Here is a 13,517-nt window from a genome sequence, read left to right on the forward strand (position 1 = left end):
CATACTCACGTATGCTGTATGTATGAGTGCATAACATTGATTTGGTCTCCTAGATATGATGCCTGTTTTAAATAAGCTAATTCTCTAGTCTTCCTTCTTGTACAGCTGAGGGGAAGAGGTTGTGCTCAACATTTAATCTCGTGGTTTAGATGCATGAAATGTAGCCTATATACTAAACTGTAGGTACAGATACAGAAATATAAAGATTACTGTATGGATAGATACAAACATACAGATCTAGATAGTTGTTTTAAGATATTGGTGTCTTGTCCATTTGTCCCAATGCTCAGGCAGCTGCAAACCATGGGCAAGGAAAAAGGACAGGTGGGAATTATGTGTACTTTAACAATTATTCAGTATTGCTTTTGCTCCATCAGTGTAATGTAATAGAAACTGTACAGAACTTTGGGGTTAGATATGCCTGTTCTTAAGTACTGAAGTGAAAGTGTTAATCGCTCAGTCATGTCAGTCGCTCAGTCATGTCCAATTCTTTCAGACCCCATGGACTGTAAGCTGGGCTTCCCAGGTGGCACCAGTGGTAAAGAACTCGCCTGCCAGTGCAAAAGGCATGAGATGAAGGTTTGATCCCTGGGTCGGGAAGATACCCTGGAGGAAGGCATGGCAACTCACTCCAGTATTTGCCTAGAGAATTCCATGGACAGAAGAGCCTGGAAGGCTACAGTCCATAGGGTCAAAGAGAGTCGGACACGACTGAAGTGACTTAGGATGCACGCAGAGACTGCAGCCCGCCGGGCTCCTCGGCCTATGGAATTGTCTAAGCAAGAGTACTGGAGTGGGGTGCCATTCCCTTCCCCAGGGGTTCTTTCTGACCCAGGGAGTGAACCTAGATCTCCCTTATTGCAGGCAGATTCTTTACCATCTGAGCCACCAGGGAAGCCTTGCTTAAGTACTGGTTCTGTCATTTATTGGTGGTGTAACAAATTAGGTGAACCTTGATATATTCATTTGTAAAATGATAACATTTAACTCATGTGCTTGCTTTGGGGATTAAGTTAGCTCATTAATTCAACAAATATCTATTAGATGTGTATTAAGGGCCATGCTCTAAATTTCTCTCTAAGCACTGTATCAGTAACAGCCCACAAATTTTTGTCTCTTTTGTTTTATTATCATTCTCTTCAGGATATTTTTAATTTCTTTTGTGGTTTTTTCCCATGACCTATTGGTTATGTAAAAGTATATCATTTAATTTCAAAATATTTGGTGATTTTCCACAAAACTTTGTACTAATTTCTAGTTTAATTCTCTTGAAGTCATAGTACATACTTTACATGGGTTCTCTCCTTTTAAGTTTGAGATGTATTTGCGACTTTGTGACTATTCCATCTGTTTCCATTCTTGAAAAGAATGTGTATTCTGCTCTTGTTGGCTAGAGTGTTCTATAAGTGTCAATTAGGTCAAGTAGGGAGATGGTGTGGTTCATGTCTACTGTGCCTTTCTATTGGTTACTGAGAGAAGAGCATTGAAATCTTGAGTTATAATTGTACATTTGTATATTTCTCCTTTCAGTTTTATCACTTTTTACTTCATATAGAACTCCATTACAGTAGTACTTAAGATTATTATATTCTTTTAACAAATTGACCTTTTAAAAAAATATATTTTTCTTTATCTCTGATAATATTTCTTTTTTTTTTAAATTTTATTTTATTTTTAAACTTTACATAATTGTATTAGTTTTGCCAAATATCAAAATTAATCCGCCACAGGTATACATGTGTTCCCCGTCCTGAACCCTCCTCCCTCCTCCCTCCCCATACCCTCCCTCTGGGTTGTCCCAGTGCACTAGCCCCAAGCATCCAGTATCGTGCATCGAACCTGGACTGGCAACTCGTTTCATACATGATATTTTACATGTTTCAATGCCATTCTCCCAAATCTTCCCACCCTCTCCCTCTCCCACAGAGTCCATAAGACTGTTCTATACATCAGTGTCTCTTTTGCTTTCTCGTACACAGGGTTATTGTTACCATCTTTCTAAATTCCATATATATGCATTAGTATACTGAATTGGTGTTTTTCTTTCTGGCTTACTTCACTCTGTATAATAGGCTCCAGTTTCATCCACCTCATTAGAACTGATTCAAATGTATTCTTTTTAATGGCTGAGTAATACTCCATTGTGTATATGAACCACTGCTTTCTTATCCATTCATCTGCTGATGGACATCTAGGTTGCTTCCATGTCCTGGCTATTATAAACAGTGCTGCGATGAACATTGGGGTACACGTGTCTCTTTCCCTTCTGGTTTCCTCAGTGTGTATGCCCAGCAGTGGGATTGCTGGATCATAAGGCAGTTCTATTTCCAGTTTTTTAAGGAATCTCCACACTGTTCTCCATAGTGGCTGTACTAGCTTGCATTCCCACCAACAGTGTAAGAGGGTTCCCTTTTCTCCACACCCTCTCCAGCATTTATTACTTGTAGACTTTTGGATCGCAGCCATTCTGACTGGTGTGAAATGGTACCTCATAGTGGTTTTGATTTGCATTTCTCTGATAATGAGTGATGTTGAGCATCTTTTCATGTGTTTGTTAGCCATCTGTATGTCTTCTTTGGAGAAATGTCTATTTAGTTCTTTGGCCCATTTTTTGATTGGGTCATTTATTTTTCTGGAGTTGAGCTGTAGGAGTTGCTTGTATATTTTTGAGATTAGTTGTATGTCAGTTGCTTCATTTGCTATTATTTTCTCCCATTCTGAAGGCTGTCTTTTCACCTTGCTAATGGTTTCCTTTGATGTGCAGAAGCTTTTAAGTTTAATTAGGTCCCATTTGTTTATTTTTGCTTTTATTTCCAATATTCTGGGAGGTGGATCATAGAGGATCCTGCTGTGATATATGTCGGAGAGTGTTTTCCTATGTTCTCCTCTAGGAGTTTTATAGTTTCTGGTCTTAACGTTGAGATCTTTAATCCATTTTGAGTTTATTTTTGTGTATGGTGTTAGAAAGTGTTCTAGTTTCATTCTTTTACAAGTGGTTGACCAGATTTCCCAGTACCACTTGTTAAAGAGATTGTCTTTAATCCATTGTATATTCTTGTCTCCTTTGTCAAAGATAAGGTGTCCATATGTGCATGGATTTATCTCTGGGCTTTCTATTTTGTTCCATTGATCTGTATTTCTGTCTTTGTGCCAGTACCATACTGTCTTGATAACTGTGGCTTTGTAGTAGAGCCTGAAGTCAGGTAGATTGATTCCTCCAGTTCCATTCTTCTTTCTCAAGATCGCTTTGGCTATTCGAGGTTTTTTGTATTTCCATACAAATTGTGAAATTATTTGTTCTAGCTCTGTGAAGAATACTGTTGGTAGCTTGATAGGGATTGCATTGAATCTATAGATTGCTTTGGGTAGTATACTCATTTTCACTATATTGATTCTTCCAATCCATGAACATGGTATATTTCTCCATCTGTTAGTGTCCTCTTTGATTTCTTTCACCAGTGTTTTATAGTTTTCTATATATAGGTCTTTAGTTTCTTTAGGTAGATATATTCCTAAGTATTTTATTCTTTCCGTTGCAATGGTGAATGGAATTGTTTCCTTAATTTCTCTTTCTGTTTTCTCATTATTAGTGTATAGGAATGCAAGGGATTTCTGGGTGTTGATTTTATATCCTGCAACTTTACTATAGTCATTGATTAGTCCTAGTAATTTTCTGGTGGAGTCTTTAGGGTTTTCTATGTAGAGGGTCATGTCATCTGCAAATAGTGAGAGCTTTACTTCTTCTTTTCCAATTTGGATTCCTTTTATTTCTTTTTCTGCTCTGATTGCTGTGGCCAAAACTTCCAAAACTATGTTGAATAGTACTGGTGAAAGTGGGCACCCTTGTCTTCTTCCTGACTTTAGAGGAAATGCTTTCAATTTTTCACCATTGAGGATAATGTTTGCTGTGGGTTTGTCATATATAGCTTTGATTATGTTGAGGTATGTTCCTTCTATTCCTGCTTTCTGGAGAGTTTTGATCATAAATGGATGTTGAATTTTGTCAAAGGCTTTCTCTGCATCTATTGAGATAATCATATGGTTTTTAGTTTTCAATTTGTTAATGTGGTGTATTACATTGATTGATTTGTGGATATTGAAGAATCCTTGCATCCCTGGGATAAAGCCCACTTGGTCATGGCGTATGATCTTTTTAATGTGTTGTTGGATTCTGATTGCTAGAATTTTGTTAAGGATTTTTGCATCTATGTTCATCAGTGATATTGGCCTTTAGTTTTCTTTTTTTGTGGGATCTTTGTCAGGTTTTGGTATTAGGGTGATGGTGGCCTCATAGAATGAGTTTGGAAGTTTACCTTCCTCTGCAATTTTCTGGAAGAGTTTGAGCAGGATAGGTGTTAGCTCTTCTCTAAATTTTTGGTAGACTTCAGCTGTGAAGCCGTCTGGACCTGGGCTTTTGTTTGCTGGAAGATTTTTGATTACAGTTTCAATTTCCGTGCTTGTGATGGGTCTGTTAAGATTTTCTATTTCTTCCTGGTCGAGTTTTGAAAAGTTGTACTTTTCTAAGAATTTGTCCATTTCTTCCACGTTGTCCATTTTATTGGCATGTAATTGTTGATAGTAGTCTCTTATGATCCTTTGTATTTCTGTGTTGTCTGTTGTGATCTCTCCATTTTCATTTCTAATTTTATTGATTTGATTTTTCTCCCTTTGTTTCTTGATGAGTCTGGCTAATGGTTTGTCAATTTTATTTATCCTTTCAAAGAACCAGCTTTTGGCTTTGTTGATTTTTTTCTATGGTCTCTTTTGTTTCTTTTGCATTTATTTCTGCTCTAATTTTTAAGATTTCTTTCCTTCTACTAACCCTGGGGTTCTTCATTTCTTCCTTTTCTAGTTGCTTTAGGTATAGAGTTAGGTTCTGAAGCTGACTATCTTAATATGTTCACTCTGCATGGTATATCTTTTCCCATTCTTCTACCTATAACCTGTCTTTACATTTAAGTGAGCTTTTGCAGTTAACATATATAGTTAGATTTTGTTTTTTTTTATCCAGTCTTGACTTATTTTCTTATATATATATTTTAGTGGTTCTCTCAAGGTTTGCAATACAGACCATCTTGTATTTATCACAGTCTATTTCAGGTTATATCACTTTATATATAATTAAAGAACCATACAGCTATAAACTTATATTCTATGTTATCTTATTTGCTATTTAGTCATATGTTTTATTCTGCATGTGTTATACATCCATGGTGCATGCATGTGTGCTAAGTCACTTCAGTTTTGTCCAGCTTTTTGCAATTCTGTGGACTATAGCCTGCCAGGCTCCTCTGTCCATGAGGATTCTCAAGGCAAGAATACTGGAGTGGGTTGCCATGCCCTCCTCCAGGAGAACTTCCCAACCCAGGGATCGAACCTGTGTCTCTTATGTTCCCTGGACTGACAGGCAGATTCTTTATTACTAATGCCACCTGGGAAGCCCCATAAATCCATGGTACTTTGTTATTATTTTGCTCTTAACAGTCAAGTCTCTTTTAAAGAGATTGAAAATGAGAAAAATATTGTTTATAATTTATGTATATAAATTGTGTATTTTATCTCTTTTCCCTGTATGTTTGCTCTTTCCTTCACTTTTCCTTTACACCAATTCAGAATGCCATCTGATCTTATTGTCTGTCTGCTGGAAGGACATCCTTTGATTTTTTTTTTTTTACTGCAAGTCTTACAGATGTTACTCAGGTTGATTCTTTCAGTATTTGCTTAAAAAATTTTTTTTTTAATTTTTATTTATTGTTTCTAATTTATGGAAAATTTGCTCGTAAGCTCTTTGAGATTAGTTGACAGCCTTTCAGTTCAGTTCAATTCAGTTGCTCAGTCGTGTCCGACTCTTTGCGACCCCATGAATCGCAGCATGCCAGGCCTCCCTGTCCATCACCAACTCCCGGAGTTCACTCAGACTCACGTCCATCGAGTTAGTGATGCCATCCAGCCATCTCATCCTCTTTCGTCCCCTTTTCCTCCTGCTCCCAATCCCTCCCAGCATCAGACTCTTTTCCAATGAGTCAACTCTTCTCACGAGGTGGCCAAAGTACTGGAGTTTCAGCTTTAGCATCATTCCTTCCAAAGAGATCCCAGGGCTGATCTCCTTCAGAATGGACTGGTTGGATCTCCTTGCAGTCCAAGGGACTCTCAAGAGTCTTTTCCAACATCACAGTTCAAAAGCATCCATTCTTCGGTGCTCAGCTTTCTTCACAGTCCAACTCTCACATCCATACATGACCACTGGAAAAACCATAGCCTTGACTACATGGACCTTTGTTGGCAAAGTAATGTCTCTGCTTTTGAATATGCTATCTAGGTTGGTCATAACTTTCCTTCCAAGGAGTAAGCATCTTTTAATTTCATGGCTGCAGCCTTTAGTTTCAGTCTAATTAGCCCCACTACTCATACTGTTTTTTCTGAGGACATTACCTGATGTCCATGGCATTTCCCCTCTGGCTAGTGGGAATGTGAATTATTCTCAGACCTGTGTGAATTATGGACATTTTTCACCTAATACTTCTTGTGATTCTTCACCAGGCCTCAGACAATTTTTTCTTGTAATATATACACATCATTACTCTGGTAAATAACTTGAGTTCAACTTTTGCAAATCTTCTGAGCTCTCTCTCTCTGTATAGCAAGCTCCCCTCTGGTATTTTGAGATCTCAAGTCAAATTCTAGTTGATCAGAGATCTCAACCCAAATGAGGCAGCTGGACTTCTGATTTCCCCTCCTTGCACTGCAGGCTGGAAACTCTCTAGACAGTAGCCTGGGGCAGTTGTGGGCCCATCTCATTGGCTTCCCTTTTCTCAGAGATCACAGTCCTATACTGCCTGCTCTCTGATGTCTGAAAGATGCTTTTTCTATTATTTGTCTGTATTTCTTTTTTTTTTTTTAATATTTATTTATTTGTATTTATTTGGCTGTTTTGGGTCTTAGTTGCAAAATGTGGTATCTTTAGTTGTGGTATGTGGGCTTAGTTGCTCTGTGCCATGTAGGATCTTAGTTCCCTGACCAAGAATTGAACCTGTGTCCCCTGCACTGCAAGGTAGATTCTATTTTCTTTTTCATTAATTAGTTTATTTTAATTGGAGGATAATTACAATATTGTGATGGTTTTTGCCATACATCAGCATGAATCAGCTATGGGTATACATGTGTCCACCCTATCCTGAACCGCCCTTCCACCTCCCTCCCTACCCTATCCCTCTGGATTGTCCCAGAGCACTGACTTTGAATGCCCTGCTTTATGTATTGAACTTGCATGGGTCATCTGTTGTGCATATGATACTGTACATGGTTCATTGCTATTCTGTCAAATCATCTCACCCTTGCCTTCTCCCACTGAGTTCAAAAGTCTGTTCTTAACATCTGTGTGTCTTTTGCTACCCAGCATGTAGATTGTCGTTACCCTCTTCCTAAGTTCCATATATATGCATTTACATACAGTATTTGTCTTTCTCCTTCTGACTTATTTCTCTCTGTATAACAGGCTCCAGTTTCATCCACTTCATTAGAACTGATTCAAATGCATTCCTTTTTATAGCTGAGTAATATTCCATTGTGTATATGTATCACAACTTCCTTATCCACTCATCTGCTGATGGACATCTAGGTTGCTTCCATGTCCTAGCTATTGTAAATACTGCAATGAACACTGGGGTACATGTGTCTCTTTTGATTCTGGTTTCCTTGGAGTGTATGCCCAGCAGTGGGATTGCTGGGTCATATAGAAGTTCTGTTTCTAGTTTTTTAAGGAATCTTCACACTGTTCTCCATAGTGGCTGTACCAGTTTGCATTCCCACTAACAGTGTAAGTGGAGAAGGCGCTGGTGACCCACTCCAGTACTCTTGCCTGGAAAATCCCATGGACTGAGGAGCCTGGTGGGCTGCCGTCTATGGGGTCGCACAGAGTCTGACATGACTGACACGACTTAACAGCAGCAACAGTGTAAGAGGGTTCCCTTTCTCCACACCCTTTCCAGCATTTATTCTTTGTAGACTTATTTTTTTTTTGTAGATGATGGCCCTTCTAACCAGTGTGAAATGATACCTCATTGTGGTTTTGATTTACATTTCTCCAATAATGAGTGATGTTGAGCATCTTTTCTTGTATTTATTACCATATGTATATAATCTTTGGAGAAATGTGTGTTTAGGTCTTTTGCCCATTTTTTGATTAGGTTGTTCTTTTTTCTGGTGTTGAGCTGCATGAGCTGCTTTGTATATTTTGGAGATTAATTCTTTGTCAGCTGTTTCATTTGCTATTATTTTCTCCCAGCAAGGTAGGTTCTAAACCACTGGACCACCAGGGAAGTCCCTGTCTGATTTTCTAATTGTTTAAAAGCATTAATTATATTTTTGAACTTTGGTCTTTATATAGTTCTTAGATGATTTTCCTAGTGTGAATCCCTAGTAATAGAACATCTTGGTCAATTTTTAGGGGTTTTGAAACTTACTGAATTCTTGTCAAAAAATTATCTCATTTTATACTCATACTGTTTTCACTCTCTCACCAGCACTGGTATCAGTTTTTGTTTGTTTGTTTTTCCTGTTATTCTAATCAGTTATTTTGCATTTCTTTAAAAACTGCATCCTTGACTATTTAAAGAGCAGGCAATGTCTTATTTTTCTGGAGGGGCACTTAATCCTTTTTTTTGTTGTTGTTCTGGAGGCCTTCCTTTTGGCTTTTAGTGTTTATTATATCTTATCAAATATTGTTTCCAGTACTGCTGTCTTTGATCATTTTAAAAAAAAGTATTGATGGTGACTGTTCTCTGTTGTAAATGTGTGTTAAGAGACCATCTGTAACAAGCAAGCATGTGTGAACGTGTGTGTGTTTGTGTTTTGTTTCCGATATGTTGAACAAGTCTTACACTTGGGATGAAATCAAAGCACAGCAATTTTTATCTCCTGTGGTGCATTTAACTTCATTCTGTTGGGAAGCTTTCCCTCTGTGTCAGCTCATTCTCAGATAATAAACTTTCAGTGGGCCACTTTGATTCCCAAACTCAGTAGTGAGTCTAAAATTAAAGGATCCAGTTCAGACTGGTGGCTCAGATGGTAAAGAATCTGCCTGCTATGCAGGAGACCCAGGTTCAATCTCTGGATTGGGAAGATCCCCTGGAAAAGAAAATGGCTCCAGTATTCTTGCCTGGGAAATCCCATGGACAGAGGAGCCTGGCAAGCTATAGTCCGTGGTTTTACAAAGAATCAGACACAGCTGAGCAACTAAACACACACAGTGCAAACTAGTGACCTTTGCTTCAGTATACATTCAAAAGCAATGTATCTCCTTTAACCACTGCTTCCCAGCTATGGGCAGAACAGGCTGCCTGCATTTGGGGAAGGTTGCTTGGTGTTCTTTTGCTTTTTCTCTTCACTCACTTCGTCCACCAACTCAGTTTGGCACCGCAGGGTCAAAATTCAGGAGAATGGGAAGGTGAGGAAGAAGGTCGGGAAAGTTCTTATATAGCTGTTGACTGGTAATGCTGTGAACTGCCTCCATGCTTTCTGGTCCTTTCAGATGCTTAGAGCTGATCCCTTTCTCTGTGTGGTTGGGCTGGGGTTTTGGGGACCCCCTTCTGGGCTCCTTCTGTAGTGTCTGTCCTGATGAATGATGGCTGGATGCTTTCCCAGCAGCTCCTGGTTTTCCTGTTGTTCTCTTCACACATACACTCTCAGTGATAGGACCCTCTCTTCCTTCCATGGCATCTTGTTGAGAACATATTAAAGCATCTTCATGCTGCTGCTGCTGCTAAGTCACTTCAGTCATGTCCGACTCTGTGCGACCCTCTCCTACATGGCCCACATCTGGGAAGCACCCACACATTTCTTGTCCACCTTCAAGAATAGTGTAGCTACTTTGCCAGAATGGTAGCTTCTCCTTTCTCAGGTAGGAGTCAGACATGCCATTCCATGGTTGCATCCTGGCTCTTCTCCAAAGGGTATGATGCTGTCCTGTTGTCATCCAGGCTCTAATATGTTGATTTAGGGGTAGACAAACACTTGCCCCTCTTTTTGGTTGCTGGGATGGACCTTTCTTCAAGCCCTTTATAGAGAATCCTCTGCTGTGGCCTATACTCTGCTCCTTGATCTTGCCAATGGATCCAAAAATCATAGAACTTGTTTTTGACCATTTTCTCTGAAAATTCTGTTACTGAGCATCTGTCTCACATGCTGGTATCTCATAGCTGTCACGGTTGAACATCAGTCAAAAGCGAGACAAAAAAAGTCCCACTCTAGCATTTGGTTTCTACCACTTTGGCTTGTGGCCCTGCTGTTTCCTTGCTGTCATTATTTCTCCCTTGTAAGCTTATGTTCAGCTAAGTCTCCATATGTGCGCTTGTGTCCTGTCTATGGTTCCTGTATACCAGGGTGATCCCCCCACTTTATTCTGTTCCTAGCTCCCCTGGATAGAATAGAGGACCATGGAAGAACTTAGCCAAGCCCTTCTCATTCTACCAGGGAATAAAACGTACATTGACTCCGTGGATAGAACTTCACTTCCTGTGTCAATTAGAGACACATTTAATATCCGCAAGTTTTCTGAGACCAAAGAATGATTTCTTTTTGTTCTGCAATTTAACAAATGAGCATACGTTAAAAAAAAAAAAAGGACAACCTAGGATTAGTGAAATTTATGAATTTAGGGTGTTATTAGGAATATAAGCTGTTTATTATTGTTTTTCACTTGAAAACTATATTTGGTTATCCAAAAATACTTTAATCTATGACTGTCTGGAAAACATTATGTTGAAAACTAGTCTTTAGTTTTATTACTCACAGTCAATATTTTTCAGATTAAAAGTATTTATTGACTAACATATTGACATATGAATTTTATAGCGAAAATTTCTCTTACTTGGAGGATCCTGCTGCTGCTAAGTCGCTTCAGTCGTGTCCAACTCTGTGCAACCCCATAGATGGCAGCACACCAGGCTTCCCCGTCCCTGGGATTCTCCAGGCAAGAACACTGGAGTGGGTTGCCATTTCCTTCTCCAATGCATGAAAGGGAAAAGTGAAAGTGAAGTCGCTCAGTCGTGTCCGACTCTTAGCGACCCCATGGACTACAGCCTACCAGGCTCCTCTGTCCATGGGATTTTCCAGGCAAGAGTCCTGGAGTGGGGTGCCATTGCCTTCTCCATGGAGGATCCTATGGATGATCAAAAGCTGTGTGTGTGTGCTCAGCCCACCAGACTCTTTTATCCATGGGATTTCTCAGATAAAAATACTGGAGTGGGTTGCTATTTCCTTCCTCCAGGGTATTTTCCCAGCCCAGGGATTGAATCCATATCTCCTGCATTGGCAGGTGGACTCTTTACCCCTGAGTTACCAGCGAAGCCACAACTAAGTTATAAATCTACTATTTTTACTACAAGGGAGCTAAGTTATAAATCTACTATTTTTACCAGAAGCTCTTTGGTTCATGCCATTGGCCAGGTTCTATGCTGTTTATTTGTATGTTTATTGTCACTTAATCCTTTTAACTCTGTGAGTTAAATATAATAGTCCCTGTTATAGATGAAGAGACTCAGGCCAGGAGAGTTAACCTTTCAAGTTTACATGTGTTGCAAGTTATGCAGTGGGGATTTAGTTACAGTATTGTTTGCTTTTATGTACTTTGCATTCTTCCACAAGTTTCTTTGTTCCTTTTTTTGGATGTATTTTACTAATGCCTTTGTGATGAGACAAAACTACCTGCAAAATAAATAAATATCTTTATAGAATTTCTGTAAACTTGAGAAAGAAATCTCTGTTTCATTGTGTGGGGTAGCATGTGTGCGTACTAAATTGCTTCAGTCGTGTCCGACTCTTTGTGAACCTATGGACTGTAGCCTGGCAGGCTCCTCTGTCCATGGGATTCTCGAGGCAAGAATACTGAAATGGGTAGCCATTCCCTTCTCCAGGGAATCTTCCTGACCCAGGGATCATATCTACATCTCTTATGTCTCCTGCATTGGCAGGTGAGTTCCTTACCCTGGTGCCACCTGGGAAGCCCATGTGTGGGGTATAGGCTATTACAATTGGAAGGATACATGCTGTATGTGTACTACTAGTTCAAGCTGCAGGCATTGGAAGGTGCTGGATTGACAATTTGCATATTCTTTCTTCTGCATATTATCTTTTAAGTCCTCACTTGAATTCTAAAGTCTCCACTGCCTAATCACGGTAATTAACATCAATCTCATGTATGAAGTATTTTATTCATTATCAACCCATTTTGTTTTTTATAATCTACCAACTGAAGCATTCTTTGAAAGAGTTCTTGTCCTCTACTAGGATTTTTATAATTTTAGCTTTCGATATTTCTTAAATGGAAAACATTGAGACATAATTATAGAAATATGGGAATCAATGCAAAGGGGAATCCTAAATAGAGGTTTTTTAAAAAAAAGATTAAATGTGAGATCAGGAAGGAACAATAGCAGATTCATTAGCAAGTTACCTCACTCAGCCTAGGTCCCCACCAGTGTTAATCTTTTAGGTAAGCAAAGTAACATGAGAATATGAAATAGAAATATCTCAATTTTCAGTAATCTTAAAAGAGACTTTGTCTTTTGATTGCTATCTGAATCTGTTTCTGCTCTGAAGGAAAGGAAATATTTTCCTCCTTTGTATGTTGCATATGATGTGTTTGTGAACAACTGCTTGGTTTTAAGAACTCTGTTCACTGGAACTCAGATATATTCAAGTCAGACTCTGAAAGAAACATAAGCTGGATATCTGATTGGTTCCAAGACATGATGCTACTTGGCCTCCTAGCAGCTCTGTATGAATTTGATCATACTTTCCACCTCCTCAGTATTGGAAGGCAGAAGTCTATGCATGAAACAGGAGTTTGGACCTTTTTGTTAAAATAGTATCTGTCCCCTTTCTCCTTCTTTATAAAGAGACTAAGCAATGAGTGAGTTTGTTATTTTCAGTTATTATCACTTTAGTTACAGATGGTTAGTATGACTGCAGCAGCCTCCTCTCATTAAAGAGCCCACTTAAAAGAAGGGGAGGAAACATTAAAAATGATAGATGAGGTCTCCTAGAAACCCATTATTAGTAATTTCATAAATAATGGTGCTTCTGATATGACTTAGCGGGGAATGAAGCCAAAGGGCTGAAGACAGTGTGACCCTGCAGCTAAAGACTAATGAATCTTGAAGACTAAATGTTATTGAATGACTGAATTTAGCATTTCCAGTTGGTGAAAGCTTTATTTCTTACTTTACTCCTTTGGTTTAGAGATAATTTTTCACTAGAACTTTTATTGTCAAAAAAGTTTTATTAGGGAAAATGTCAAATGTGTACAAAAATAGAACACGAATGCTTAGGCAGTTGTCCATTCATCGCTAGTCTTATTTCTTATAGTCTTATACTCCTATTCACCTCTGCCCTCCCCAAATTATTTTGAGGCAAATCTCATCATCATATCATCCTATCAATAAACTTTTTAGCATTATTTCTGAAAGATAAAGGTTCCTTTTATAAACCACAATTCCTTATTCCCTTAACAGTAAGCG

The 13,517-nt window shown here is 38.8% G+C and overlaps 1 protein-coding gene across 2 annotated transcripts in view; it reads left to right on the forward strand.

Annotated features, from left to right (window-relative positions):
• Positions 1–13,517, forward strand: part of OXCT1 (3-oxoacid CoA-transferase 1) — a 166,886-nt gene that overhangs the window by 95,796 nt on the left and 57,573 nt on the right. The window contains exon 14 of one of the 2 annotated variants that reach the window (XM_044932617.2): positions 10,852–10,905. The exons of the other annotated variant lie outside the window; for it this stretch is intronic. Coding sequence (XP_044788552.1) covers positions 10,852–10,890 — 39 coding nt within the window. The 3' untranslated portion in view covers positions 10,891–10,905. Of the gene's footprint in view, positions 1–10,851; positions 10,906–13,517 lie in introns of those variants that run through there. 2 annotated transcript variants of the gene reach the window in all.

Source organism: Bubalus bubalis, chromosome 19 (assembly GCF_019923935.1).
Source record: "Bubalus bubalis isolate 160015118507 breed Murrah chromosome 19, NDDB_SH_1, whole genome shotgun sequence".
Lineage (NCBI taxonomy): Eukaryota > Metazoa > Chordata > Mammalia > Artiodactyla > Bovidae > Bubalus > Bubalus bubalis.